The sequence below is a fragment of the Camelus dromedarius genome, chromosome 23, assembly GCF_036321535.1.
Source record: "Camelus dromedarius isolate mCamDro1 chromosome 23, mCamDro1.pat, whole genome shotgun sequence".
Taxonomy (NCBI): domain Eukaryota; kingdom Metazoa; phylum Chordata; class Mammalia; order Artiodactyla; family Camelidae; genus Camelus; species Camelus dromedarius.
In genome coordinates, this window is record NC_087458.1 from 15,734,620 (window position 1) to 15,761,394 (window position 26,775).

At 42.3% G+C, this 26,775-nt stretch overlaps 1 protein-coding gene across 1 annotated transcript in view; it reads right to left on the reverse strand.

Annotated features, from left to right (window-relative positions):
* Nucleotides 1-744: 744 nt before the first annotated feature.
* The window catches only part of ADCY10 (adenylate cyclase 10), a 66,728-nt gene continuing 40,697 nt past the window's right edge, over nt 745-26,775 (reverse strand). Inside the window, exons 21-32 of the mRNA XM_031435842.2 lie at nt 21,368-21,437; nt 20,867-21,098; nt 18,648-18,755; nt 17,961-18,142; nt 14,856-15,012; nt 12,287-12,491; nt 12,112-12,208; nt 11,493-11,608; nt 10,561-10,678; nt 8,444-8,639; nt 1,986-2,174; nt 745-1,410 (exon numbers count right to left, since the gene is read on the reverse strand). Of these exons, the coding sequence (XP_031291702.1) occupies nt 1,249-1,410; nt 1,986-2,174; nt 8,444-8,639; nt 10,561-10,678; nt 11,493-11,608; nt 12,112-12,208; nt 12,287-12,491; nt 14,856-15,012; nt 17,961-18,142; nt 18,648-18,755; nt 20,867-21,098; nt 21,368-21,437 (1,832 nt within the window). The 3' untranslated portion in view covers nt 745-1,248. The remainder of the gene's footprint in view (nt 1,411-1,985; nt 2,175-8,443; nt 8,640-10,560; nt 10,679-11,492; nt 11,609-12,111; nt 12,209-12,286; nt 12,492-14,855; nt 15,013-17,960; nt 18,143-18,647; nt 18,756-20,866; nt 21,099-21,367; nt 21,438-26,775) is intronic.

Here is a 26,775-nt window from a genome sequence, read left to right on the forward strand (position 1 = left end):
GATGCCTGAGTTTTGTATGTGTTACTCTCTTCACCATGTTTCGTTCGCTGTGTCCACACCTCTATTACATGATTCCAGTGAAATACGGACTAAGTAAGGTTTAGTTGTGTGTCTGTTTCCTCTCTGGACCTACAGGCCTTCCAAGGTCCAGAATTGCGGCTTTTATGTCTTTGTATCTCAATCTCTGGTACCTCATCAATGCCTGATTCATGGTGATTAGTCAAAAAAAAAATGTTAATTGAATGAGTAAATAAGTGAATGAATAAGACGAATGATATACAAAATAATGAAGGTAATTAGAAAGCAAGGAGTTTTTTATGTAGCACATGGAACAAGTATGCAAATTCCAGGATGACAGCTTTGAAGGAGACAATATTTACATGAAGTTTAATATATGATGTGTTTATGTTTAAAATCAGTCATCTGTCCTGGGTAAAGAAGTTGCGGTGAGTGGTATTCCACTGTCTATATATTTATATACATATAATGCAGAGAGGGGCTGAATCTAACATGTTCCACTTGCATCCTCAGAATCACAAAATACCTACAAAAACTGTTCTTTCTGCCAATGAAGAGAGACAGTAACTGCAGGTGGCTCTGGGGGCAGCTTCTCCAACATCTGGGAAATGAAGTTGCATGCTATCACTTTGCTAAATACAGAAATATATAAACTCTCAGCATGCAAAAGATACCTACATGAAAATTACTAATATTTTCATTTTTTAAAAGTTTATTTCCATAGATATTTGATGCATGTGGTTACAAGGGCTTTGGAGGCTGCAGTCAAGCAAGATGAAGATGTGTCTTCTCAAATCTTGCCCTTAGGGACCATGATGAGAATTTGCTATTTGTAATCTCGGGCTACATACAAAAGATTGAACAACTGGACATTTAAAAATAGCCATTTTCAGTTTAATAGATTAACTAGAAGGGCATCAGTTGTACGATGTACCATTTTGATATTAATATTTTTTGATCTGATACAATTTTGCATGGGCAGAAATCAACAGGTTAAGTGAGAACAACATGAAAGGCAAAGGGAATTTGTGTAAAGCTGAGAAAGTAGAGCATGGACACTGCTGACCCTTTCCGACCCTCTGGAAAGAGGAGAAACCATGTCTGGTTCTGTGTCTGGAACTGAAGGGAGTATGTAAGGACCCAGAGGATGCTGGCTACAGAGACAGGTTAATAACAGATCATCTCAAGAGAAGGAGTCTTACTAAAATCTTTGCTCTCTTTCACGAAACGTTAGAAAGGATTGTCCAGGATATTAACTCGCATCAGGAATTTGTTTTTTTGAATATCCTGCATGTTGACCTTGCCTGATACAACTTTTTCCCATGAGGGGAGATTCAAGACTGTTTGAAGCCACTGGTCTTCGGTTAACTCAGAGCTTGAGTACCACCATTCCTGAGAGGAGAGACAGAGAACACAGAATTCATCAGTGCTCTTCACCTTGCGTGGTCAAGAGTGGTCCAATACCATAAGTGGACAGATGTCCTTGAGCGTTTAAAACCAGGGGAACCCACAGACAAGAAAAGAACTTTGTTGCCCAAACCAGGATACTGACACATGACTCTAAATAAACACATAAAGTGTACATCCATTCACTAATTCTGCAAATACTGAGTAGAAGGCACAGTGTGAGGGACTAAGTGGTTTCTGCCTTTTAAGAGTTCACATTTTCAAGAGGAGACGAGACACGCACACGAATGTAACACACAGTGGAAAGCGGTGAGGGCCACAAGAAGGCAGAGATCCTGCTAAAGGGGGTTTGGAGGAGGAGGCGATCCCACAGAAACTCAAGGAGGAGGGGAGGTGTGAATACCCGACCTATGGACATGTCATCCCTTTCAGTAAGAGCCCAGAAGGGCCCACGATGGCCTCCCACATCAGGTGAAACCCAGCAGGCAGTGGGCTTCTGGGGCTCCTTGGCCTCCCCCGCGAGCACCCGCTTCCCCAGCTTGCTGGCTGATGGTACATACTTTGCTCATGTTCAGCCAGCATTTCTCCAGCACGTTCCCCTGTGTTTCACAGAGCTGTAAGGCTGTGCTCAGGAAGAGGTTGCAGTTCTGCCCATCCCCCATCAGTATGCAGACATAGGCCATCAGGTGGTAAAGCCTTGGGTAGAAGACAGGCCCGGTGGTGTTTTGAGCCATCAGACTCTCCAAGTTCTAAAGAAAAAGCAACACATCAGAATCAGAAAGGGGACCCTGACTGCAGAGATTTTTAACTTCTCAGATGATCTGGGGTCATTTCAAACATATAAGCAACCAAGTGAAAAAAGCATATGACAGAGACATACATAGAAAGTAGTGGAGACTAGATGGTGAAGGTCAGGTGGAGTAGCCCCCTGGTCTACCCAGACCAAGAATGTGATATGGGTGGGCTCATTAACCCTTCTCGGTAATTACCTTTTTTTTTTTTTTTTTTTGGAAAGCCCTAATTAAAGAATTGTTCTTCCCTGCTGGTGACATTTGCTAGCTTGGGTCTTTAGCTAATGATACATCTACCTGTCCTTTGGGGGTCACTACTCTGCAGCTGAGTTCCTGTTCCTTGTGTTGACACACTCCACCATTCTAAATCAACATGTGCACTTAACAGTGTTATTTAAGATTTAATAAGTATTGTATCAACATTCATGGGATGAAGAGGGATGGGAGCTGGTGAGACAGGGGTTTTACTTATCAGGCCTGTGGTATGCATATTTGTCAAAGAGCTGCACACAAAAAGGAAAGAAACTTTTCACAGAGACACTTACAATGTCCTTATACGTTTCCTCGGGAATGAGAGAAAAGCCAAGGGCTTTCTAGACTGTTCAGGGCTCAACCTCCTGGCCCCAGGTAAACCTGCCTTAATCTGTCTCCTTCAGCAATCACTTTTAAAAAATGAAACTGAATCCCCCTAAAACTGAGTCCCCCTGCTGAGTTCATGGTCACCCTCTCTATCCCAAACTTCATTCTCTTGCTTGTCCTGCCCCCTGTTCCCCTCAGGATTGGGGAGTATCAAAGAAAGTTGGGGGTGGGGTTGAAACCAAGCAGGACCCTCCCACGTACAGAAGCCCATGTGCATCCCCGTTTCTTGTTTGTAGAAAAAGGCTTTGGTCTCCTAGGCTTTCTCTGAGTTCCAAAGAGCAGACTCAAGCAGTTACTAATTACAGAGGTGAGAGAATGCAGAAAAGCAGTCAAGAAACCACAGTTCAGTGATAAAACTAGTTTCTAGTTCCACCTGAAGGGATATAGATACAATCTGATGCCGATCTTTGAGTTGTTCTACAGGAACTAAGACCCTGCCCAGGTAGAGGATGGTGACTACATGCTGACCACAAGTGCATAGACCCCAGACTGGTCAGAAGGTTGATGATTAAGATTCCCCGAAACACCACCCTGTTACCTCATCACTAGCCAATCCAAAGAAAGTCATGCACCCCACCGGCCCTCACTCCAAATGTTACCTTAAAAAATCCCTCCCTGAAAGCCACTGGGGGAGTTCAGGAGTTCTGAACATGAGCTGCCTGTTCTCCTTGCAAGGCCCTACAATAAACACTGTACATTCCTTCACCACAACCTGGTGTCAGTAAATTGGCTTTGCTGCATGGCGGGTAAGTGGACCCAAATTCGATGTGGTAACAACAACAAAAAAAATTTTTTTCTTTTGATTACCAAAGCAATATAAGTTAATTTCCAAAATGTAAGGAATTATACTTCAACTGTAAAAAAAATGTGGAGACTGGAAATGGGAGGAAAAAAGGAGAAAGAAACAAAACTCCCAGAATTTAGGGAAATAATGAGGATTGGAAAAAAAAAAAAAAAAAAAAAAAGAACCACTCATAACCCTAACACCTAAAAAAGAAATACTTTTGGCTTTTGGATACACACTCTCCCACTTTTTAATTTCTCTGCTGTGGGCAGGGAATATTGCCCACCACCCAGCTCTACAAGAACCAAGCCATTAGCCACTGCAGCCACCCACCAGACGCATATTGGCCCTAGACAGTTAAGATGCATATCTAAGGAATAAATTCAGTGAACCTAGATCCTTGCCTCTTCCATACATAGAAAAGCGCTAAAATCATTAACTTGAGATGTCTGTTCTTTGTGATTAGCATAGGGTCCACAGACATCTGGCAGATCCTTGCTCTAAGACCTCTCAAACTTCCAGGGCTGCCCTTTAAAGGTAACAAAGAACGTTCCTTTCTTAATACCTACCTGCCTTAGCTGAACTAACTACTCTAGACAATGATCAACTTCACAATGACCGGAAACCAAGCCACCAGGGGTGGTCACAACCCCCTACCAAAATCCCTAGCCCTACCCTTTCACGACATCCTCCCTTCCCTGTTACTTCAACATCAGCCTGATCACGCACCCGCACCCTGTGACCCTCTTCGTGCCGATGTCATGTAAGCACAAGGATTTAAAGGTCACCCTCTCTTATAAAAGACCTCAGCAGCCTACCGTTGGAGTGCACAGATATCTCTCGCCAGTGGCCCAATGTTGCCTATAGCAGCACACTTAATAAACTCCTTTTCTATTTTCATCCTTTGTCTTTGGTAAATTCTTTTACCATCTGTGCACTGACCCACCAAATCCCAGGACAATTAGTTATCTTCTGGCGTTTTCCCCAGCAAAAATCTCCTCCATATCCTGGTTCCTCCCTTACTTCTTCAGAGCAGTTACTCAAGAGTTAATCTGAGAGGCTGTCCTCTGGGCTAGAGCTGTGGTCCTCGGTAAGACCCCCAAATAAAACTTAACTTGCAGGTTTTAGGTTGTGACACTGCCTGTCACTTACACACACACACTCACACTCTCGTGCTCATACCCACTGTAAATGGGGTCATACTCATCACCCATAGGATAACATTTTTTTCCCATTTAGCATCATGTTATGAACATTTTCCAATGACATGATTATTTTTTATGAGGTTTCATAAATTCAAATGCTGACAGAAGCCAGGCAAGTAACATAAACAAGAGGCTGAATGTGACAAGATAAGAAACAGAGGGGATTATGTCATACTGGAGGGGGCATGCCCTGTCACCCCTTGTCAATTCCAGCCAATAGCTGACCTTTAGGATTGGGGCCTGGAGTCACCAGATGCTCCAATTTTTAAAAGAAGAGTCAGAAATTCAGATTTTTTAATGTGAAAATATCCCAATATTTAAACATACCATTTCTGACTTAACCAGTATTTTTGAAGGGCATATAGTTTTTATTTTCCTTTAGTTTTTTTTTCTAATACTATAAACCTGAGATGAACATCTTTATAGATAAATTTTTGTTTGCCATCTGGTTATTTCTTTAGGGTAATTACTAGGAGGAGAATTAAATGATGTGCAAAATTTGAAGATACTTATGCATTTTGCCAGAGTGCTCTCTAGAAACTTTACGAGAGTCCTTCAGAGCATGAATGTGACATCTCTCATATCTTTGCTAATTTGATGGTTAACAAAACAATGCCTTATTCTTTTATTGCACTTACTTCAATATCATAGAAATGAAATTGAAATGTTGAACTTTCCTGACAAACCTATTACGTGTTTATCTTGTCTATCATTATTTATTCAGGAAATTAAACATCTCTGTGCATCCAGGCAGGACCTCGTGGGGCCTTCCCAGAACAGACCCCTCCCTCCATGTCCTCTGCCTTCCCCTTGTTTGTAGGAAAGCTGTAGTTTCCCAGGGCTCCCCTGAGTCCCAAAAGCCTGGCTGTAGAATTAATGATTGAGAGGATGTGAACACATAGTGACAAAAATGGCAGTTAGGCCAGGAGAACTGGTAAGAATTTAAACAATAAATCAGCCATGTGGCAGTCACAGAATCATTTGTTCCTCTGTGAAATACCTAGATAACAGTATCTGATGCACATTTCCTGAGTTGCTTCACAGATGCTAAAACCCCCACCAAATGGAAGATGTTAACTACTTGATGATCAGGAGCACGTATCCTCCCCACCCCCATCTCCTGGAGCCTGAGGATTGGTCACGTTGACCCCTGCGACACCGCCCTGTTACCTCACCATCAGCCAATCAGAGAACGGTGCACGAGCTGATCACATACCCTGTGACTCCCCTCTCTCACCTGGCATTTAAAAATGCTTTCCTGAAACCCATCGGGGAACTGGGGTCTTTTGAGCACTGGCTGCCCTGGACTCCTTGTCTGGCACCTTACGCTGAACACTGCACTGCCCTTCACCACAACCCATGTCAGTAGATTGCCTTTACTGCACACGGGCAAGCGGACCCAAGTTTGGTTCGGTAACGTGTACAAGGCACTGTTCTGTGTACTGTGCAAGATACCAAGTCTGATTTTGTGTTCTTGTATTCTTTTGATTCTCCACTCCCACCACTCCCTCCCATTCCTGGGCTTCCCACCCCCACCCGCTTCTGGAATTCAAATCACACGTTCCTTGAGTACAGTGTCTTACTCATCTTTGTTGTAATCCCAATAGCACGTATTGTGTTTTTCACCTGTACTGTCTTTGGGAGAGGTGAGTTTTATCACTTTACTACTCATTAAATAAAGAGGCGCTTTCTTTTAACTGCCAGCTAATCTATCTACCTAGATTTTCATATACCAGTTTGTCCAAAAGTGTGGTACCCCTTTACTAGACCTCAATCAATATTTAAAAGTGATGATGACAGTCAAACTCACTTGTCATATGTAACAGGCCTGGTATTTGAAAGAAGAGAATGTTGGAATCAATTAAACCATATTTAAGATGACAAAAAAAAAATCTGCTTTTTTTCTGAACAACAGAAAGTGAGGCGTGTTTTAAGTCCCTCATAAGTCATTTTCTTAAGGAAAGACCTTTGCTCTATCAAATTACATGAAATAAACTCCATAATACGTAATAATCACATAAAACAAAATGACATTTTATGCCACCAAGCAATTTCCGTCTTCTGAGTGAGAGCCAGCAGAATGCTTTATGAATCAGAAATATAAAGACAAGTTCTATGCCAACGAGCACATACCTCCAGGCAGTGACGACAATGAACTTGTGTGTTTTGGGGGCAGGGAGGTAAGCTGCTGTGAGCAAGCCGCAGGAAGAGGTGCTGAGGCTGAGCGTGGTGGGAGAGTGGTAGAGAGTAGGCTCCCACCTGGGCAAACTGAGGGCTTTTCTACCCAGCGGGAGTGAAAAGGACCCACCCCATAACAATGCCTCAGACAATTAAATGAGCTGCTACACGTCACTGGGCCCAAGATGCCTTGTTTCGAAACATTTTAACAGCTCTGAAACAGGGATGTGCCTTAAAATCGTCAGCACCTGGATTCTGCCAACAACCTGAAGGAACTTAGAAGCAGGTTCTTCCCTAGATCATGAGAACGTAGCTCAGCTGACACCTTGATTTTATCCTTGTTAAGATCCTAAGGGGGAGGGCATAGCTCAACTGGTAGAGTGCATGCTTAGCATGCAGGAGGTCCTGGGTTCAATCCCCATGACCTCTTCCAAGAATAAATAAACAAACCTAATCACCCACTTCCCACAAAAACAAAGACCCCAAGCAGAGCGCTCAGCCAAGCCTGTCCAGACTTCTGACCTGCTAAACCGTGAGATAGGAAGTGATGCTGTTCAAGCTGTTTGTGGTGCTTGGAGACACAGCAATAGAAAATGAATACACCTGCACTCAGCCTTTAACAGGACAAGGCAAACAGGCACCAAGGCGTCCAGAGAGGTCCAGCCCTTCATTCTCTCGGGGGGGTTGCCCATGCTGGGCTATGAGCTCTGGGAGGCAGGCACCAGGATTAATTTGCTTTCCCTTGTACCCCAGCACCTAGTACCTGGTGCTTACTATCTAGCAGTTGAATATTTAAAATTTCTGTGCACAGAAGACTTCTCTTCCAAGATATTTATCTCAGCAACAGCAGCGAAGTACTACAGAAAAGTTCTATCTAAGAATACCTTGGCAAGATCATCTAACAGTACATCTACAAGATAAAATACTATGCTTCCTTTTAACTAACGGTGTAGAAAGCAATTTAACAACAGGAGGTTATTCATAAATACGTCTCATTTAGTAGCAAGTTTAAAAAATGGAAATGCATGCACACACGTAGAAGAAAACTTGAAAAATGATTCCTCAATATGTAAAAAGTGGTTAGTAACCTCTAATGGAAAATAATCTGAGAAAGGAATATGTATGTATGTATGTATGTATATGTATAACTGAATCACTTTGCTGTACACCTGAAACTGACACAACACTGTAATAATCAGACTTCAGCCAAAGAAAAGGGAGAGAGAGAAAAAAATATGTAAAAAGTGGTTGTCTCTGAGTAGTAAGGTTATGGGCAATTTATATTTTCTTCTAATTTGGGGGAGAGAGTTGCACTATAAGCGTGTATAACTTCTGTCATCAGAGAAAATAACTGTCAGAGGCGGTAGAGAAAAATCCACATGAGGAGTGACTTATCCTGGGGACCAGAGAATAGGCCTTACCTTGAGTATGTCGACTCCAATGTCCTGAGCATTCTCAGATTGTTCTTCAATTTGCTTTTGAAGGTAGAGAACTTGCCCTTCCATGTACCTACAGATGCTGACGCAGTAAAGAGCTGTGGGGGTTCTTCTTGACACGAGACTTTTGGCTCTATTGGAAAAGACCTGAAAGTTGTCCCATTCCTGAAGTCTGGCATACCTGTACCACCACAGAAGAGTAAGAAAAATCAGTAGCATCCTTGGAATGGGCTGGATTTCTGAAATGGGTCTCTCTGGAGGTACCTGTGCCTCTGGAAGCCTGCCACTGACCAATTCAGGGAAAATAAATAGTTTTTTGATGATTTGATGTGAATAGAATTGGGGGGAACACTTGGGCAATGTTAGCCATCATTTATTCAACTCTTTGGACTCTTTAAAATGTGAAGCAGATCAGACACTTGGAGCTATTCACTCTGGGGCTTGAAGAAATTGCTCTGATTCCAAAGAGAGAGCACCTAGGCTACACTAGACTACTCAAAGTGTGGGCCACTGCCTGGTGTCCTCAGTGTCATCTGAGTGCTCTTGAGAAATGCAAACTCTCTGGTCAAATCCAGATCTACTGAATGAGACAGACTCTGGGGATGGGGCCAGGAAACTGAGTTAATAAACTCCGCAGAGGATTCCTACGCCCATCAAATGCGACCAGCATTGGCCTGGGCCATAGCTGTTGAGAGAACTCCTCTGGTGAGATAGAGCGGAATAAGAAATGAGGACGCATTTTGGACTTTACATCCCTTGAACTTTTAACTCACACGGGCAAGTTAATTTGACATTGAACTTTACTTTCTTTTGACTTTAACTGGCAAGGGCGTTTGAGGACTTTCATTTCTCCCAATGAATTTTATAGTAAGAGGAGATTTCTGTTCAAATTTGGAACTGCTCTAGTTTGCAGGACTTTATATTGGAATGTTTTCATATTGTCATTGAATCTTAGCACAAAATCTCTAAATACTGGACAACACAGTTGCCTGTACAATTTGAGGTGTGAAGTAGAAGAGGGAATGACTTAAGTCCTTCAATTAATGTTCTGGAGCCTGACTCCTGACCTACTTCCTTGAAGCTGAGGCCCCAGCTGCAGGCTTATTGAGTTAAAAATGTAACAGGGTAAAGATGCCAACACCTTGATCTTGAACATCTCAGCCTCCAGAACTATGAGAAAACAAACTTCTGTTGTATAAGATACCCGGTCTATGGGACGTTGTGATGTACACCAGAAATTGACACAATGTAACTGACTGTACTTCAATTAAAAAAGAAAGACAGAAAGAAAAAATTTAACAGGTTAGAGAGATTCAGCCTCAAGCTTAATGGGTTCGTGAGGTACAGGAGGCCTGCTTCTCCCACCCTCCTGAAGTTCCCTTCTATGTGAGGTAGCTCCACGGGGGCAAAGCACCTCATCTCTTTCCCAGTCTTGCTCCCTCCCCCAACGATGAGGAGTGACTCAGTGACTTGGATGATGACTTTGGGGGAGGAATTAGGCAGCTGCACCTTGGTAGCTATCCCTCTTCTTCACTTTGAGAGCCAGAGAGACCAACAGAGGGCATGGCACTGCCTGCCTTGAGGGGGCTGGGATGGGGATGGAGTTTCCTAGAACTGCCTGCTGCTGATGGGTAAATCTAATCCTGGGATTCAATATTAGGAAGCCCACCTGCCTGCAGATCTAAGCCATATCCTACAGCATCAGCTTAATCACCAATGATTATGATTAGATCTTGGGGGAGGGGGCAAGTAGTGCTAATTATGAGTCTCCCTCAAACCCCAGCACTTCTCAGAAGCAAGGACTCCTTTTTCTTATTCATCGCTGTATTACCTCAACATGATACGCATGTAATAAATGCTTGTTGCACTGAATACAATGGAAGTGGGATGGCTTTTCTGGCCTTGGTTGAGAGGGATGAACTAGGTGACCCTTAAGGTGTCTTTCAGTGTAAATCCACTCTGTCACCTTCAGTCTGCCTCACGTATAAATTTAAATTACTTTTCCTTTCTTTTCTTTTAAAAAAAAAAAATCTCAGGAGATTCAACATTTCAGGATTCAACATTTCCAAGTTTGGGGACTTGGGGTTGTAACACATTGTTACCAGATAGCAACACACGAGTAAAGTCCCAGGAGGATTCCACTCTGAAACTTGAGGATCCTGTTGTCTTCATTTTGATATACGAATTCCAAACATTCTTCAAATGTCCTATAAACAAAGCCTGAAAAAGAGAGAAACAGGAGAGCCTGGCTGGTGGATGGAGAATTTTCCACCGTCTCTGATGACTTTATGAATCCAAAGGGTCCCCTGGATTACATCAACCAGGTGACTGCACTGCCCTGTGTTGGCGGAGTCCCTGCTTTTGTGGAAGCTGACACATGTACGATAGAATGCCACAGTATTAACTGAGCAGGAGTGGGCTTTAAACCAACCCTCCCTGCCTGAGACTGAGGAATCAGCCTCAGTGCAGGCTGGGACTTCGTCTTCCCACCCATACTTCCCTCATTGGCAGTGATACCTGCATCCCCTTTGAAAATACCTGTCGGAAAAAGAATGCTCAGGTTGGCCCCTCTGGTTTATTATGTACCCTGAAGCCTTCCTACCCGGTGTCACCTGAAAGTTACCAGGGAAGAATTTGTTGTCCAAATCACCAGCAGCTACCAGTGCCTGGAACCCTCACATTAGCAGCCCAAACCTTCATTTTAAAGCATGAAGTCTCCAAGTCTATCCTGCTAAAAATTAAATACCCTAGTAGAAGGCACATACTGACAATATCAGTCAGTGTCTCTTGTGTGCAAATTAATCTGACACTTTTCTAACTGGCAGCTTAAATTCTAAATTCTCCTCCTTGCTGGTCCCTTAAAATCCTTGCACCTTCTAGACAGCTTCCTGAGCTCCAAACACCAGGCTCTTCCCCCTTCCCTGTCCTAGCCAGAAACCCAGTGGTCTCAAAGCCCCCACCCTGATAGTTGCCACCCCACACCTACACAAGTGTCATGCCCTCAGTTTCTTATCAATTCCAAGGCCGCGCTCACCAGAATAAAGCATGATGTCCAGGCAGATGAAATAGAAAAAGGCCTTGCTGAAAATGTGCTCTTCTGCTACAGAAAGATCCCACAGCCACCCCAGCACCTGGATCAGCTGCTTGTATCTACGGGAAAGGAAAAGTGGTGGGATTAAAACGTGGTGTGCGGGAGGTGAGGAAGTCCAGTCCTGGTCTCAGTCCTGCCCAGTGATTCGGGACCAAACGCAATCAGTTAAACAGACTTCAAACCCACTCCTAAATCTCAAATGGGCAATTTGTTCAAACTTTTCTTTCACAGACTTCTCTATCAGAGTGACCGCAGTCAGGCCATGTTGGCCTGGGTCTCTGGTCTTGGTTGCTGTCCTCGGGGCATTTGCCTTCCCTGTGAGACCGTTCCCTTTCTGTCACCTGTGACGGAGGCCTGATTTCCGCAGTGGGGGTGACTGTCTGACTTTCCTCCAGTCACTGGACCAGAGCGGTGGTTTCCAAAGGATGACGGTCATCAGTTACATCAGCTTAGGGTAAACTGTGCTCCCTCCCCCACTCGATGCCAGGGTGAAGTGAACCCAGAACATTCCACTAATATGGCTTTCTTTCCCTAATTTTGGAACACACCCTAAGATAAATACCTGTTTTTCAAGAATAAGGATTTACTAAGCCAGCAGAGGACCAGACAGTGTTTGCTGGGATTCTGAAGCAATGCCCACATCTTGTGGGCTCGAGAGCCTGGGAAGAAAACAATGCCAGTCTATTTCTGGGCATTACTTGCGTTTGCACGTCCCTTCTTGACCAGCCAGCCCTTACCTAAGTCAATGGCCAAGTCCAAGTCACCCATTAGGAGCTTGATGTAGCTAAGCGCATGGGCCACGTAGGTCACAATTTCAATGCTCTTGCGTTTCTCGGGGAGGTTGAAGATGTGCTCGATGGCCATGATCTCATATTTGAACCATGTGCCCTGGTAGCCAGCCAGATGGTGGTGCAGCGAATAGTCCAGGTAGGCCTTAATGATCTGAAATGGCAGCAGTGAGAGAAGGAGAGCAGGGCAAGACTGGGATGGAACCCAAAGCAGAAAGTCCAAGATATCATCCAACGCCTGCCAGTAAACAGGGATTTACGAAGCTTGGAAATGGAGCTGGACATTTGACCAAACCATGGGCCTCGACACAGAAATTAAGTTGAGTTTCTGCCACCTATTTAATGCATGATCCAGGACAAGCTCAATGGCCCCTTTTGCCCTCAGAGCATCCTTAAACAAAACAGAAGAATTTTAACTTGGAGGAAAAATAAAAGCAATATGTGGATATATGACTGCATAGCAAAAAGCCTGGAAGGATTCACTCCAAACTGTAAATAGCAGTTACATATTTGCTGGGGTTGAAGGAGAGATTTAAGAAGAGAAACTTTGCTTTTTACTGCATGTATTTCTGTGATGTTTAATTTGTTATAACAGCATGTGTTACTTTTGTTATTTAATAGCAAAGGAAGGTTGGTTTGGTTTTGTTTGATTTAAAACTATATATAAGGACTAATTCTAAACCTAATTGGGAGATTTAAGAGAAGTTGGTTACTCAAACAACTCTTTAAAATGATAAAGTTGCTTGGGGAAGGATGAAGGGAAAACAGTTCTTGCTAAAGTGACAGTTCATTATAAAAAACAAAAACAAAAATAGAATACATAGAAACTGCAAACAGGAGAAATACAGAATCCCTCATGGTAGAATGGTGGGGGAGGCATTTTGGAGAAGGGAACTTTTTTCTTGAAATTCCTCACATCGCAGAAAAGAAACAGTCCGAAAATTCTGTGTTATAGGCAAGTCTGTGGGTGCTTGTTAAACCACAGAGTGAATCTCAAGGAATTCCTTTATTCCTTGATTAAAACATGTTTCAGATAACCCTACCAGGAGGGAAGGAATTGTGGTGGAAGACAGGATCATTGGGCAAATGAAAAATCAGAGCTGAAATGAAGCCTAGTTCTTCTGGTATTTGGACCAAGAGAATTGAACCCAACTGAACTGCTTCACTTTATGAGAAAAATATAAAGCTCAGAGTTCTATGATTTGCCAGTGGTCACACCACATATAGGTGGAGTCCTAGAAACTTCCCTCTGGGCACTCATTCTGGTTCTTTCTCTAGGGAAGCATTTTCCCCAGCTCTTCTGCCCTCAGTTACAGCCCTCTTGTTAACAAGTATCTTTTGATTCACTTTCCAATTGTGACTTTTCCATTTTAGTCTCCCTTGCGCCCCCCAACTCCATCACATTTTTAGGAGACAGCCCCAAGGGTGGAGGAGGAGTAAACCATTTCATTCAATAAATATTTGTCGAGTACCTACTATGTATTAGACACCATTCTAGGAACTCAGGGTGTAAACGAGAAAACAGGAACCCCCTTGGGGTCCCTGAGACCCTTTCAAAAACTACACAAAGAAAGCAAAGCTAGTTTCATGACATCAAGCGATTATTTGTGTCAGGAAAAAGACTGAAAGATCTTGAAATGGGCCAAAACAAACCAAAAAATTCAGTGGGTGTCCTGTCTAGCTCACTCATCAAGGTTGTCTCTGCCTTTCATTGTCTTTGGGCTGCTTTACAATTCTGCATGCAGTAGAAACCATAATAATGTAAATTATTCTTTTTCATAGAAACATAAGTGTTCAGTAGAATAGATTCTTGCCCTGTGACTAGTTATGCATCCATTCATAAATCAAATTCTCCTTGGGACCAGCTGTAACATCTTACTAGTTCTCTCACTAATTTTAATGAGCTCAGTAAAATCATTGACGTGTTCTTTTTGTATTTGTGTGAGTCATGATTTTATCTTTTTAAAAAGAATTATCCTTTTACCTTTTCCTTTTTCACCCTCATTGTCTCAGAAGTACAATAAGGAGTCTTCCAGGGGAGAATTAAGTACAAGGGAGTGAAGGTAGGAGCAGATGGAGAATCCAGCTGTCTTCTGTGAAGTCAGACACTAAGATATTTGCAAAAATGAAGTACATACAATTCTCACTAAATTTTTTGTTTGGGGAAAATGAGGTTTGTTTTTTTTTTTTTCAATGAAGATGTTTATTATATTGATATGTAATGGGTTTATTTTCTTTAACAAATTATTTTTTTATTATCTAGTTTTTGTTTTTTATATGATAGTATCAATAGCTACAACCCATAGAAATAAAAGCTATGTGAGGTCCGCAATCATTAAGAGCATAAAGGGATCCTGGGACCAAAATGTTTGAGAACTGAAGGCTCGGCAGAACCAGCCAGCCAGGAAGGCTTTTATTAAATCTTCATGGTTTTGAATTTCCACTGGCTTTCACTAACTAGGCTTTTCTCTTCAAATGAGATTCAGAAATGTAAAAAGCAGCTACAAAAACACCCTACCTGGAAGTCATCTTGAGTTTCCAGTGCAGTGTTCACTTGCATCATAGCTGCCAAGTGGCTATAATACTTGTAGTGAAAAAAGTAATTTAAGCTATAGATCTGCCACAGCAAGGAGAAGCAGGTGGTTTGCTGGTAAAGTTGCGCCAGCCTCTTCTTCCTATTAGAGTATACACAGGGGACATAAAAAGAAGGTATTGTCACCAGCATGCTTGAGGAGAACGCAGGTGCAGAGTTCTCACTACTGGCTTGGGCATCAAAACAGGCTTGAGTTTGAGGTCTGTTTCCTTTATATGGAAATTAACATGTACGTTAATTTTTATGATGCACATTTTCTCCACTGCACAGTGGGGACCATAATACCTACTTTGTGATGATGAATTAAGATAATCTATGTAAATCACCTGTCCCCTGTCAGGTCATTGCCATTTAAATGAAGTTATTTTAAAAAGCACATTTATATCCTTCATCACATTTGATTCTGACGACAACCCTGTAAGAAGGGAAGGAATAATTAACCCCAATTTACATAAACGGAAGGTGAGACTCAGACGGGTTAAGTAATTAACTCAAAGTCACACAGCTAGAATGTGGTGGTGCCAGGACTCCAGCCCTGTCCACCTCCAGCCTGGCCAGTCCAGCGTGTGGTTTCCTGCATTACACATTGTTGTCAGGAGCTAGGGTCTCAGCTCAAAAAAGGAAATGAGCATTTTAAACAACTCCAGTCTGCTGTGGTCTGAATGCATTTTCCCCCTCCAAATTCATATGTTGAATTCTAACTCTCAAAAGTGATGGTAATAGTAGGCGGGGTCTTGAGAACATAATTAGAACATGAGGGTGGAAACTTCATGAATGGGATTAGTGCTCTTATAAAAGAGATTCATTCCACAGAGTTCCCTGGACTCTTTTCACCATGTGTGGATACAAAGTCTGTGACCCCGAAGAGGGCCCTCCCTCCCCCAATCATGCTGGTGCTCAGGCTTCCAGCCTTTCAGAACTGTAAGCAATAAACTTAGCTGTTTATAAGCCACTCAGTCTGCGGTGTTTTCTTCTAGAGCCCAAAGAGACTACATTCCAATGATGGAATGGGACGTCACAGGGGATGGTGAGCTTCCTGTGCTGGAAGTATTCAAGGGGACGATGGCTGAGCACCTACCAAAAATGCTCGGGGTCTTGGTCTCAGCCTCAACAAGTCATTTAACTGATAATGCAGCCCTGAATCCTCTCTACTGGTGATAAAAATGGAATCCTGAACTGATTGCAATATTAGTGATTTAACAAAGCCAAGAAAACAAAATATCATTAGAAATAGCTATGAGGGGTGGGGCATACCTCAGGGGTAGAGTGTGTGCCTAGCATGTATGATGTCCTGGGTTCACTATTAAAAATAAATAAACCTAATTCCCTGCCCCCCACCAAAAACCAACTGAAAAAATCAAGAAATGGCTATCAAATGTAGATTTTGAATAAAGATGAGAAGAAAGAGATATCCTAGAGTTAAGAATAATTCCAAGTACTTTAGACACTTATGACACATATTCTGTTGTGGTAATTTTTTTTTTTTTAAGATTCTAAAGGAAACATGGAGAAGGTAAAACCCCTTATAATATAGGGAGTTCATGAAGTTGTAGAAACTCTGACATTAAATATTCTTTCCTATTAGCCTCATTCTTGAGATGAGAACCTTTTGATCTGAGAGTAATTTTAAGCCAATAGTTCTGTAGTTTCTTTCTCATGTATCACTTTTTCACCTTCTCCCTTTGTGAGGGTACTTCTTATTCCTTTTACAAAGTGTGGTTGTAAGTTAGGCTTGTCAGATTTAGGGATGCCCAGTTAAATCTGAATTTCAAACAATGAATAATTCTTCTGGAATGCATATGTCCTAAATATTTTGTGTGATATAATGTACACTAAAAAAAGAAAATCATTCATTGTTGATCTGAACTTCAAATTTAACTAGGCCTCCTGTATTTCACCTGGCCACCCTTGGAGTTGTGATCCAAACTCCAATTGTCTCTTACCTCTCAGAGAGATCACTCCTGAACCTCTCCCCTTTCCTCCCCATCCTGGTGTCTCCCAAGGCAGCAGGCTTAGATTCCTGGGAGCCTGTCCCCAGTCCACAAAGGAGCTCAGCTCCACCTCATTTCCACCCTAGGCTCCCCCACAGTCAAGGGAATGCTTTTGGGAAACTGGGGAAGGCCATTTTTCATGGGGTTGCAAATGAATTGCAGCAACTTGCTTAAAGAAATAGATGTTTGTGTCTCAGGCAGAACCTGTAGGAATATTGCTGCTGGCCTCTCCCAAGATGGAAGAGATTTCTTCTGCCAGCTCTCCAGATCCCCAGTTAGGTGGCCTCTCCCTTGGTATGAATTGCTAGGTAGGTAGAATATATTTTAAAAACTTTTACTGTCGGAAATTGCAAACATGCATACACAGTAAAACAAAAATATAATGAACCACATGCACCCAGCACTCAGCTTCAACAACTATCAACATTCTTACTGCACCCGTCCTTATACTCACTGCTTCCCTCCCCCACCCCACCTCATTATTTTTTCTGTTGTTCTTTTATAGATAAAATTTACATACATTGAAAAGTACAAGTCCCTAATGGTATTATCTTGACCGATGGATACCGACCACCGTTTAACCCATATATCCTAAGAGACACAAAAATGGGTGGGCCGTTTTGTCTTTTGGCAGATGTCTTGAGGGCCTGCCATTTTTCTTTGGGGTAGGGACCATACCCAGGGTTTCAGCACCTAATTGAAAGAGGGCTTGTGATTGAGGCTCTAGGAACAGGTGGTGCAGATTCCCACTGGAACATGGATGGCCAGAGGGGTTAGTGGGTGAGATGAGTAGGAAGGGGCTTGGAGCTCACCTTGAAAGGGGCTCCCTGAAGTTTTTGTCACCTGAACTCCACTTGGCAATAGCTATCTGTTAAGTTGTTCTGAGGTAACCCAGCCCTGGCCTGGGAGCCCCGCCCCTACTTACTCCCTCCCCTACCCGTGAGCCACAAGGAGTCCTTGCGCCCCCTAGAGGCCCAGACTTTGGGGACTGACTGTTGGACTACGCGTGGTGAGATGAGACACTCAGCTTCCTCCTTACCCTGGAGGTGAGCTCTCTTGGGCCTGCTGATTCTTATTGATATAATGAAAGTGTCTGTTTTTCTCAACATGTGTCTGGAGAAACAAGGAAATTAAATTGTAAGGAAAGATTCGATTGAGGAGCTTCAGGGCCTTCCTTAGCATCTTCTTGGCAATCACCATCTGGCCCATGTTGAAACAGACCTACAAGGAGAAGAAAGGGGAAGAGAGGAAAAGAAGAAAAGCAGTGATTCCAGACTTGGTTGGTATGTTCCAAAATCACGTAGTTTTGGAATCTTAACAACAAAAAAGGTCATTTAAGGCCCAGGAACAAAATCCCCCTGTGCCTAGCACAATCGTAAATATTTATTGGATGTATACATGAAAAATGTTTAAATGGCTATGATTTAGCATCCTCCTTGTTCATCACCTACCCCTAAGGAAATGTCTATCCATTCATGTCCATTTTGGGAGGTTGATAGAAAAATATTTCATAAAGATGTCAAGCAAGAGGATAAGGAAGATCTTGCTGTTGGCAAATGATGGTGAGGAGGTTTGAGTCCTGGGGCTTGGGGTTCTGGAGTCTTGGAAAGGATGTGTGGCAGAGGATGGGCGGAGGATGCAGAAAGTATAGGGATGACTTCTACTTCTTGTATGTAAAGCCTCAATGGTAAATAACAGAGTAATCATGTTTTTAATGGTTTCTTACCTGACCTTTGAGGGTATAAAAGGTAGCTGACTCAAAAGTCTTACTCCAAGATTTTTCCTTCTTGAGAGTTTTCAGCATCCTCTCTCCCTCATTCAAATATATGTAAGCCTGCAACCAGCACAAGGAGTAGAAGGTGTTGAGTCAGCAGGGATCTGGACCACAGAGGGGCCATCGCCCCAGTCTCTACTGAAGGAAGAGAAGCAGGACGACTCCAGCTCCCACCTCCACCTCTCTACCTTCAGCTCCTGATTATAAAGGGCCTTCAAGCTCTAGACAGAGGTGACAGGGAAAGTTCCCACTGAAGATGTAGGCCACCTTCATGCCCATCTTGGTCCACTGAATCTCTCACGCTAGAGGATGAATCTAGAAATCTCTCCCTTTCCTCATGTTGTCACAGAAGTCACCTCTCCTGAAGCTTTCTCCAAGGCAATTTCCTCCTTAAAGTAATTCCACCCCCAACCTCCCTACTTCCAACACTGTACTCACAGCCCCTGAGAACATCCCCACATCTATGGGAAGCCAGCCTCTACCTTTGAAGTGCGTTATGAACCACCCCATTTCCTTTGCCAGGGCCATCTTTGGGAGGTGGAAGAGGAAGGTAAGGCCCCGAGCAGCCTTCCTCACTTCATCTTCAACGTTCTGTGACATCGTGAGGAGTGTCTTGGTAATTGGGAACACCAAGGTAAGGTCAGAATTGAAGAGTAAAATAAGGTGAGGCAGTCTAGCACGGCCTAACGAGTATGTGTGGGAGGCAGAGAGAAGGAGACATGAGTTGGCCACCAGCGCTGGTCCTACCAGATTTGTTTCAGTGGGAGAGGCATGTTTTGGGACCTTTTACTGGGGCTCTGCTTCCAATCATTGTCTTCCTGATCATTCACCACCCCCTTTAGAGCGAGATGGGGGTATGCAGAGGTACAGCAAGTTGCCCTCCAAGGCTACTTAAACCTTCTTCTCCTGGGACCCGCTGGCCACATCACTCCTTTCTTCACATGTGTGTATAAAGTATGCACGGGAGACTTTCATCCTTTTAGGGGAGGGGGCGGATAATTAGGTTTACTTACTTATTTATTTATTTTTAATAGTGGTGCTGGGGATTGAACCCAGGACCTCCTGCATGCTAAGCATGCGCTCTACCACTGAGCTATACCCTCCCCCAGCTCCAAGGAGACTTTCATTCTTAACACAAAGACTTGAAAGAACCAGGGCTTACTGACATTTTTAATGGTTTTATTTCAAAATTTTATATAAATCAAAGGTGCGAGGGTTGATTAGGCTTTTGTGATCAACAGCAACTGTAAACTATGGAACCACCAGTGCAGGAATGAAGGATGGTGGTCCTGGCTACCCAGGTGTGCGAAGCTCTTCCTGAAGCTGACTGGAGTCAGATGAAGAGAGGCCCAGAAAGGCATCTCCTCAAGTGAGTTTCATGGAAGCTTAGTCCAGCCAGCTGCTCTATGAAAAGTGATCTAACGTCAAATACATTTGAGAGAAACACTGGCCCAGTCCTAGCCCGACCTTCTGGGAGATTTCTATGTACCTCAGCATGTGAAGGCCCTGAGATACCTGTAGTACAGAAACCTATTTAGCTTTATTCAGCTCAGCGCTTCCCAACTTACTTACCAATTAATTATTTTTATTTCATTATATGTATCAAATCCCCCCATTTCTGAGGGCATGTTGCCCTGGAAACCTATTTACAATTATCCTGGAGAAACTTTCACTAGTGCTTCGGTGGCCTAAAGGGATGTATAATAATTTAGCACAAATTACACGAAGACCAGAGTGAGTGAGCGCCTTTGGGGATCACTAGGTTAAATCCAGATCTGTGCTTATTCAAAGACCTATGGGAATTTGTGCTCACAGGTATCTGGGAAAGACAGAGGGCAAATGTTGCTGGGATATTTCTGAGAAAGACTCCACTGAAACTGAAGAGCTGAGGCCAGGGATCCCATATTGGTAGACAATTCACAGCAAGTTTCTAAAGGTGGCAATATTTTAAATGATGTATAATGGTAGTTTTGCAGTTTGTTCTGACTTTCTTTTCTCAGTCTCAGGTCATTTCCCTTCTGAGCAATTTGATTTTCAGAGGAAAGGGGTGTGCTGGTAGGAATCAAGAACATGAAGCTATAAATAAAAAAAGCACACTAGAGCTTCTCTGCTGGCTCTGGGGTCTGAACGTTGTTTCAGCGGTGAAGGGAATCTGGGTAGAAACAGCTTACCATATAATTATCACCCAAGATGAGATAAGCAGATGCGATTTCTAGGAAGTAATACAAGGCTTTGTTGTTTTCTCCCAAAGCCAGAAAATGGTGAGCCAGAGGAATGATGACAATCTCCACGATCTCCTCACACTGGCAGTTTTCCAGAGGAGTGATGTCTTCCTCAGACGTCCTCATTCTTGTTATAACAATGTCAAAGAAAGTCAAGATCTTTTCTCTTACTTCTTCAAAACTGTCCAAATGCAGAAATAAATAGGGGTAGTAACTTGTAGATATAGTATAGCTTTTGCTATGAAAAGATCTTCAAAAACAAATAAAAGAGCAAGATAAGAAAACCTAATGTAGGTAACCACTGAAGAAACTCACCATGCCTACCCTCCGGCATAGCCCACTTGTACCTAAAAGGCCCAAAGGACTGACCAGACAAATGAGTCTAACAGTGTTCTTACTTAATGCCAACTATTCATGCTCCACCCCCTAAATAATTATCGGTGCATGTACCTGGGATTTCCAGAAAATCCTTCAGATTTCTTAAGAGTCTCTATTCTGGAAAAGGTGATCTCCTCTTCAGCTGGAAAACAGACACACAAATGAGTTGTATAGGTCATTGGCTGAGATGTCTGGTATTCACCAAGGATTCCTTGTTTTTTTTTTAAATGGAGGCACCAGACATTGAACCTACGGTCTTGTGCATGGTAAGCATGCGTGCTATCATTGAGCTATACCCACCCCCCAACAGGGATTCCTGTTCCCCTTCCATGATAAAGTTGTTGCCCAGCCAAGATCTACATTTCCCATTCCCCACTGCATCTTAGGTAAAGCCACGTGTTTAGTTTAAAAAAAAATGGGATTCAATCAGAAGTAATATATGTCACCTCTGAACTGAGGCGGTTATATATCTTCACCTTTTCCTTCCACAAGAAAACAAATCACTTGTGGGGACCTACGGGATAGGAGCAAATCCACAAAATGGGAGGAGCCCGGGTCCCTGAATGACTGTGTACAGGGCCATTTGTCAAAACTCTCACTGCATCATGACATGGGCAGGAAAACGCGATCATCCTATTGTGTTAGCCACTCAGATGCTGGGGTTTGTTATAGATGGTAATACTATCCTAACTAATTTACCCTGCAATAACTCAAACTATGAATTAATGATGCTGAAGAAAGTGACGTCAGCTTCTAATGGCGAAATACAGACATTTAAATGTAACATCCCCAAAAAGCTAACTTAAGGGCAGAGAGCTTTGAATTTAAAAGCTTCAGTCTATCTAGACTTCAATAGGTTAGAAAATTCCATAATGATCTTAAGACAGAAAACAAATGAGGATTGTTGAATCTAGCCACTTCTCTATTCGGGGAGAAGGAAGAACCCTGGAGAGAGGAAGGGACTTGTCTCAGATAATATATCTATTAGTGATGAAGTAGGACCAGAACCTAGGTCTCCTGACTCCAAGGGGAATATATTACTCCACAGGTCCTCTAATTCATAAAGTGCAGTTTGAGCATTTTGTTATCACCATCTTCTGAAAGCCTTCTGTGCCCTTGCCCCATAGAATTAGTGCCTCAACTCGTGTGTGCCCACTGACCCCATGCAGACCTCTATCACAGTCCTTTATCACACTGCATAAGGATTAATTTGCCCACCTCCCCTAGTCTGTAGTCTAGTTCATCTCTAGTGACTACAAGTTGAATAAATTGAATTATGCCTTTAATCTCCTGCTCCTCTAAAACTCATCTTGTCAGGCTTATCGTTGACAACCAAATCGCCAAATCCAAAGGTTACATCTCTGTCCACATCTTATTACACTCCTTGGCATCATTTACTATATATAAGGGACCATTCCCTCGTCTACCAGCTTTCCTAACACCCATTCCCTTGGTTCCCTCCCTCACTGGCTGCCTACTTTGCCGGCTCCTAATCCTCTATCAACATTTCAATTGTTGGTAAGCCTCAGTTTGACTGTGGGCTCCCTTCTCCATCCAGTTTCTCCCTAGGTAATTTCATCTGCCAGTGACTTTAAATTCTATTCATATGCCAATAACTTTAGGTTTTACATTTCTAAGACCTGACATCCACCCTTAACTACAGACTCACATATCCAAGTGCCTCCTTGGCAACCGCCACTTGGATGCCCAATTTCAAAATTAACACGATCTAGACGGAACTCCTGAATCTCTCTTCCGTAAACCTATATCCACCAACACTTCCCCTAGCTTAGTAAGCGTATATATCCATTTTCTCAAGGCAAAAAAACTAGGCAATGTCCTTGATTCTTTTCTTTCCTTCATTCCTATCCCCATCTGGTCCATCAGAAAGTCTCACTGACTCTACCCCAAAGCATACCTCGATCCATCTTCTGTCCATCTTTATAGCACCACCCTAGCCCATTACCAAATTTTATCTAGACGAGTGTGAAAAACTGCTCTCCCTTCTATTCCCATCCTCTTCAATCTGTTTTCTATTGAGAAGATAGAATAAGTTTTTAAAAAAACATGATTCAGATCTCTATGGTGGAAACTTGTTTTTTTTAATCTCAACCTCCATTATCCTTTTTCTCCTTAGTAAGAGAGTTCAATTTTACTCATGGCAGCTACATTTTCCAGCCTTCCTTGTAACTGGATATAGCCATGAGACAAAGTATTGATCACCGAACTATAAGAGGAAGTATTGGGTAGGAATCCTAGAAAATTTCTGAAAAAAGAATTTTTTTAATTTCATTTTTTGGTTTATTTTCTTCTCCTTCTAGTGTTAGATGTGAACATGATGGCTGGAGCTACAGCAGCCATTTTGGACCAAGGGTCTTTGATGATCATGAAGCCTCCATACAGTCCCAGTGATGAGACATAGAGAGGATTTTACATACAGAGAAATCAATTTAGCAAATTTAATAATAAATTTAAGCCACTCTAGCTTGGTTCTTGTTATATGTAGCCAATGCTAATTCTAATCAATACTTTCCCCATGTATTCTAATCCATTTAGAATAAAATTCAGACTATTTCTCCAGGCCTACAAGCCCTGATGCTTTTATTAATGAATTTGTTTATTGACTATCAGCCTCCATTAAAATTCAAATATATAAGAACAGACACGTGTCTACCATTTTCATCACTATATCCCCAGTGCCTTGATCACTTCCTGACACGTAGAAGATATTCTATAAATATTTGTTGAATAAATGTATGTTTGTTGAAAAAAACCAATTAGTAAAAACAAAATTCTATTCCTCCTTTAACACCTTATATAAAAATATATATATATTTTTTACATTTCAAATTGTAGTAGTGATAGAATGAGATTCTGAGAAAAACAATGTTGGTTAAATAAAGCAAATAAAGTCAGGGTATACAAGATATAGTTTTTGTCATTAGATCATGTATCCGTTGGGAGAATCATATTATTTTTAGCTCTCCATTTTCTTCATTTATGAAGGAAATATTAAAAATTCCTTCTTCAAATAGGATCTGTAAACACCAAAAGAAAAGAAATATGCAAAATTCTTATAGGTTCTCAGAAGAAAGAAGAAAAGTAGATACTACTTGCTCACCTTGTGGTTTCAAAGACTCAGAAATAAGACTTCAAGGTGAAAAGCTAACCTCTTTTGTTTATCTCCTGACCTCCAAGACCAGGACATTTTACCCATTAAAAAGAGAATAAAATAATTTTTAATTAAGGTACAGATTGGAAGGGGTCAATTCCTGTCTCAGGGTCGTTACACTGGCTGTCCCCTCTGCCTGGAATGCTCTTCCCCAGCCATCCATCCAGCAGCATCCCTCACTTCCTTTGTCCCGCCTTCCACTGAGGGCTATCCTCATGGCACTGCATGCTGAATCCCCCTTGCCCTACCCAGTAACTCTTTTCTCATTTTCTCTTTGGGATCACTTACACATACGACAGAATTTACTTCTTTGTTAGGTTTTTTTCTCCATTGTCTACTTCTCCCCAGCAGAATGCTGTTTTGTTCCCTGGTGTACCTCAGGTGCCTAGAGCAATGTCTGGCACATGTCAGAAACCCAATAAATACTTGCTGAACGAGTCAATGAAACGTGGGGTGAGAAGCCATGTCCAGAAGATAAAGGAATGAAAGAAGCGGTCACTGAAGACATAGGTGGAGAAAGTGGGAGGAAGGAGCCCAGGAGGGAGCCTGTGGGCTACAGATCCTTCGAATGGACCAAGACTCAGACAATAAGTTTTCAGAAAGGATGTGAGGATTGAGAGAGAATTGAAAAGGGAATCAACTTCCTCACTATCTGATTCATATCTAATGCTGTGTCCCTGAACTTTTTACAATTATGTCCTGTTCCAATATTACCGAAAAGCATATCCCACACTTTGGGAGATTCAGGGGTAAAGGACAGAGTGTCCAACCAAGATTGAAGTAGGATCTTATAAGGAAGACATTGCAAAAAGAAAAGTTTCCCAAAAAACAGTTTCCTAGAAACTCCAAGAAAAATAAGCTTTTGTTAAGAAATCTATTTACAGTATATTACTTGGTTCTCTAAAGGACAGCATTTACACAGTCTTAATGCAAACACTTGATTGATTTATCTAAGGTAGTACTATAACAATATTAGGGGAGAGGTGCCGAAGAGTGGTATAACAGCGTTACATTCTCATCTACCATGGCAAGACTAAAACAGATAATGTCACAATTTGAATTTGTAAAAAGCAGCGTAACACACCACTTAGTATGTGGAGGTAATGACCAGAAAGAACAGCTAAGTTAAAAATGTTCGCCCCAGAGAAAAACTCCCGAAGGTATGCATGGCAGTCAGCCATGGAATTATTGCTTTTATGGCAGAACTTTCAGGAACTCTAAAAATGTCTCTATTTAAAGATATCGAGTTGATAGCCTTTTAAACAGGTGAAAAATTCTGATAAGGGAAATAATAGGGTCCTGGCCTCACTCAGGTGGAGGTGCTAAGGGAAGGGTGTCAGCAGACATGACTCAGAGACATCTGGTCACGTGGGCTCCACAGCGAAGCTGTTAAAGTACATTGGAGAACCCAAAATAGTGAGTTGGTTTCTCTGATGGCCCTAGCCAGCCTGCTTAAGATCACTCAACTGCTCAGACTGACCCGTCTGCTAGCTGTCAGCTGATTTTACCCCTCACCAAATAAATCAAACCATGTATAATATTATATATGTATTTTATACATAGATATGTATTTTATACATATATGTGTGTATGTATTTTATACATAATTATATGTGTATTTTATACATAATTTATTAATATGTATTTTACATCACATATATTATTATATATAAAGTAAGTTTCATGAATCCCACACAGTCTGGAATATCCTTTCCCTTTCCTCTTATCTCTGGCAGTCTACTCTCTACTGTTAATGCTTTCATTGGTGCTTTGGCTATGGCCCTGTGTTGGATCCTTCACTGAAGCTCCCTTGATCTAGGCATGCAGCCTCTTTCGCCCTCTACTGCCTGCCTTCTTAGTCCCTGTATTTTAATTTTAGCAGGCCACTCCTTGGGGTCTTCTTACACTCCCAAGGGTACTTTTGAGAACAACTTAAAATGGCTCCAGGCTGGCTTTTTCTCCCAGGTGAGTTATATCTGCTCTATGGGAAATCCTTTCCCGAACTCAGGGAGGGCAGCCACAGGCCCCTTTAGCCATCTTAGGCATGAGATCTTCGGTGTCCTCTAACCCATTCCAAGGAAGACACCTTCCTAGGGTTGAGGTATGAAGGAAGCCATCCACTTGAGGAGTGTACACAGTACCTCTTCAGTTCTTGCCAAATCACCCCACACATCCTGGCCCTCTCCACACTCTTCCTCATTGTTATGTCTTGAATGTGGATGAAGGATCCCAGATTATAACTGATTCTGTATATCCAGCCATTTCCCTCACTTTGGATTACAACATCCATCACATCTTGGTGCTTGGT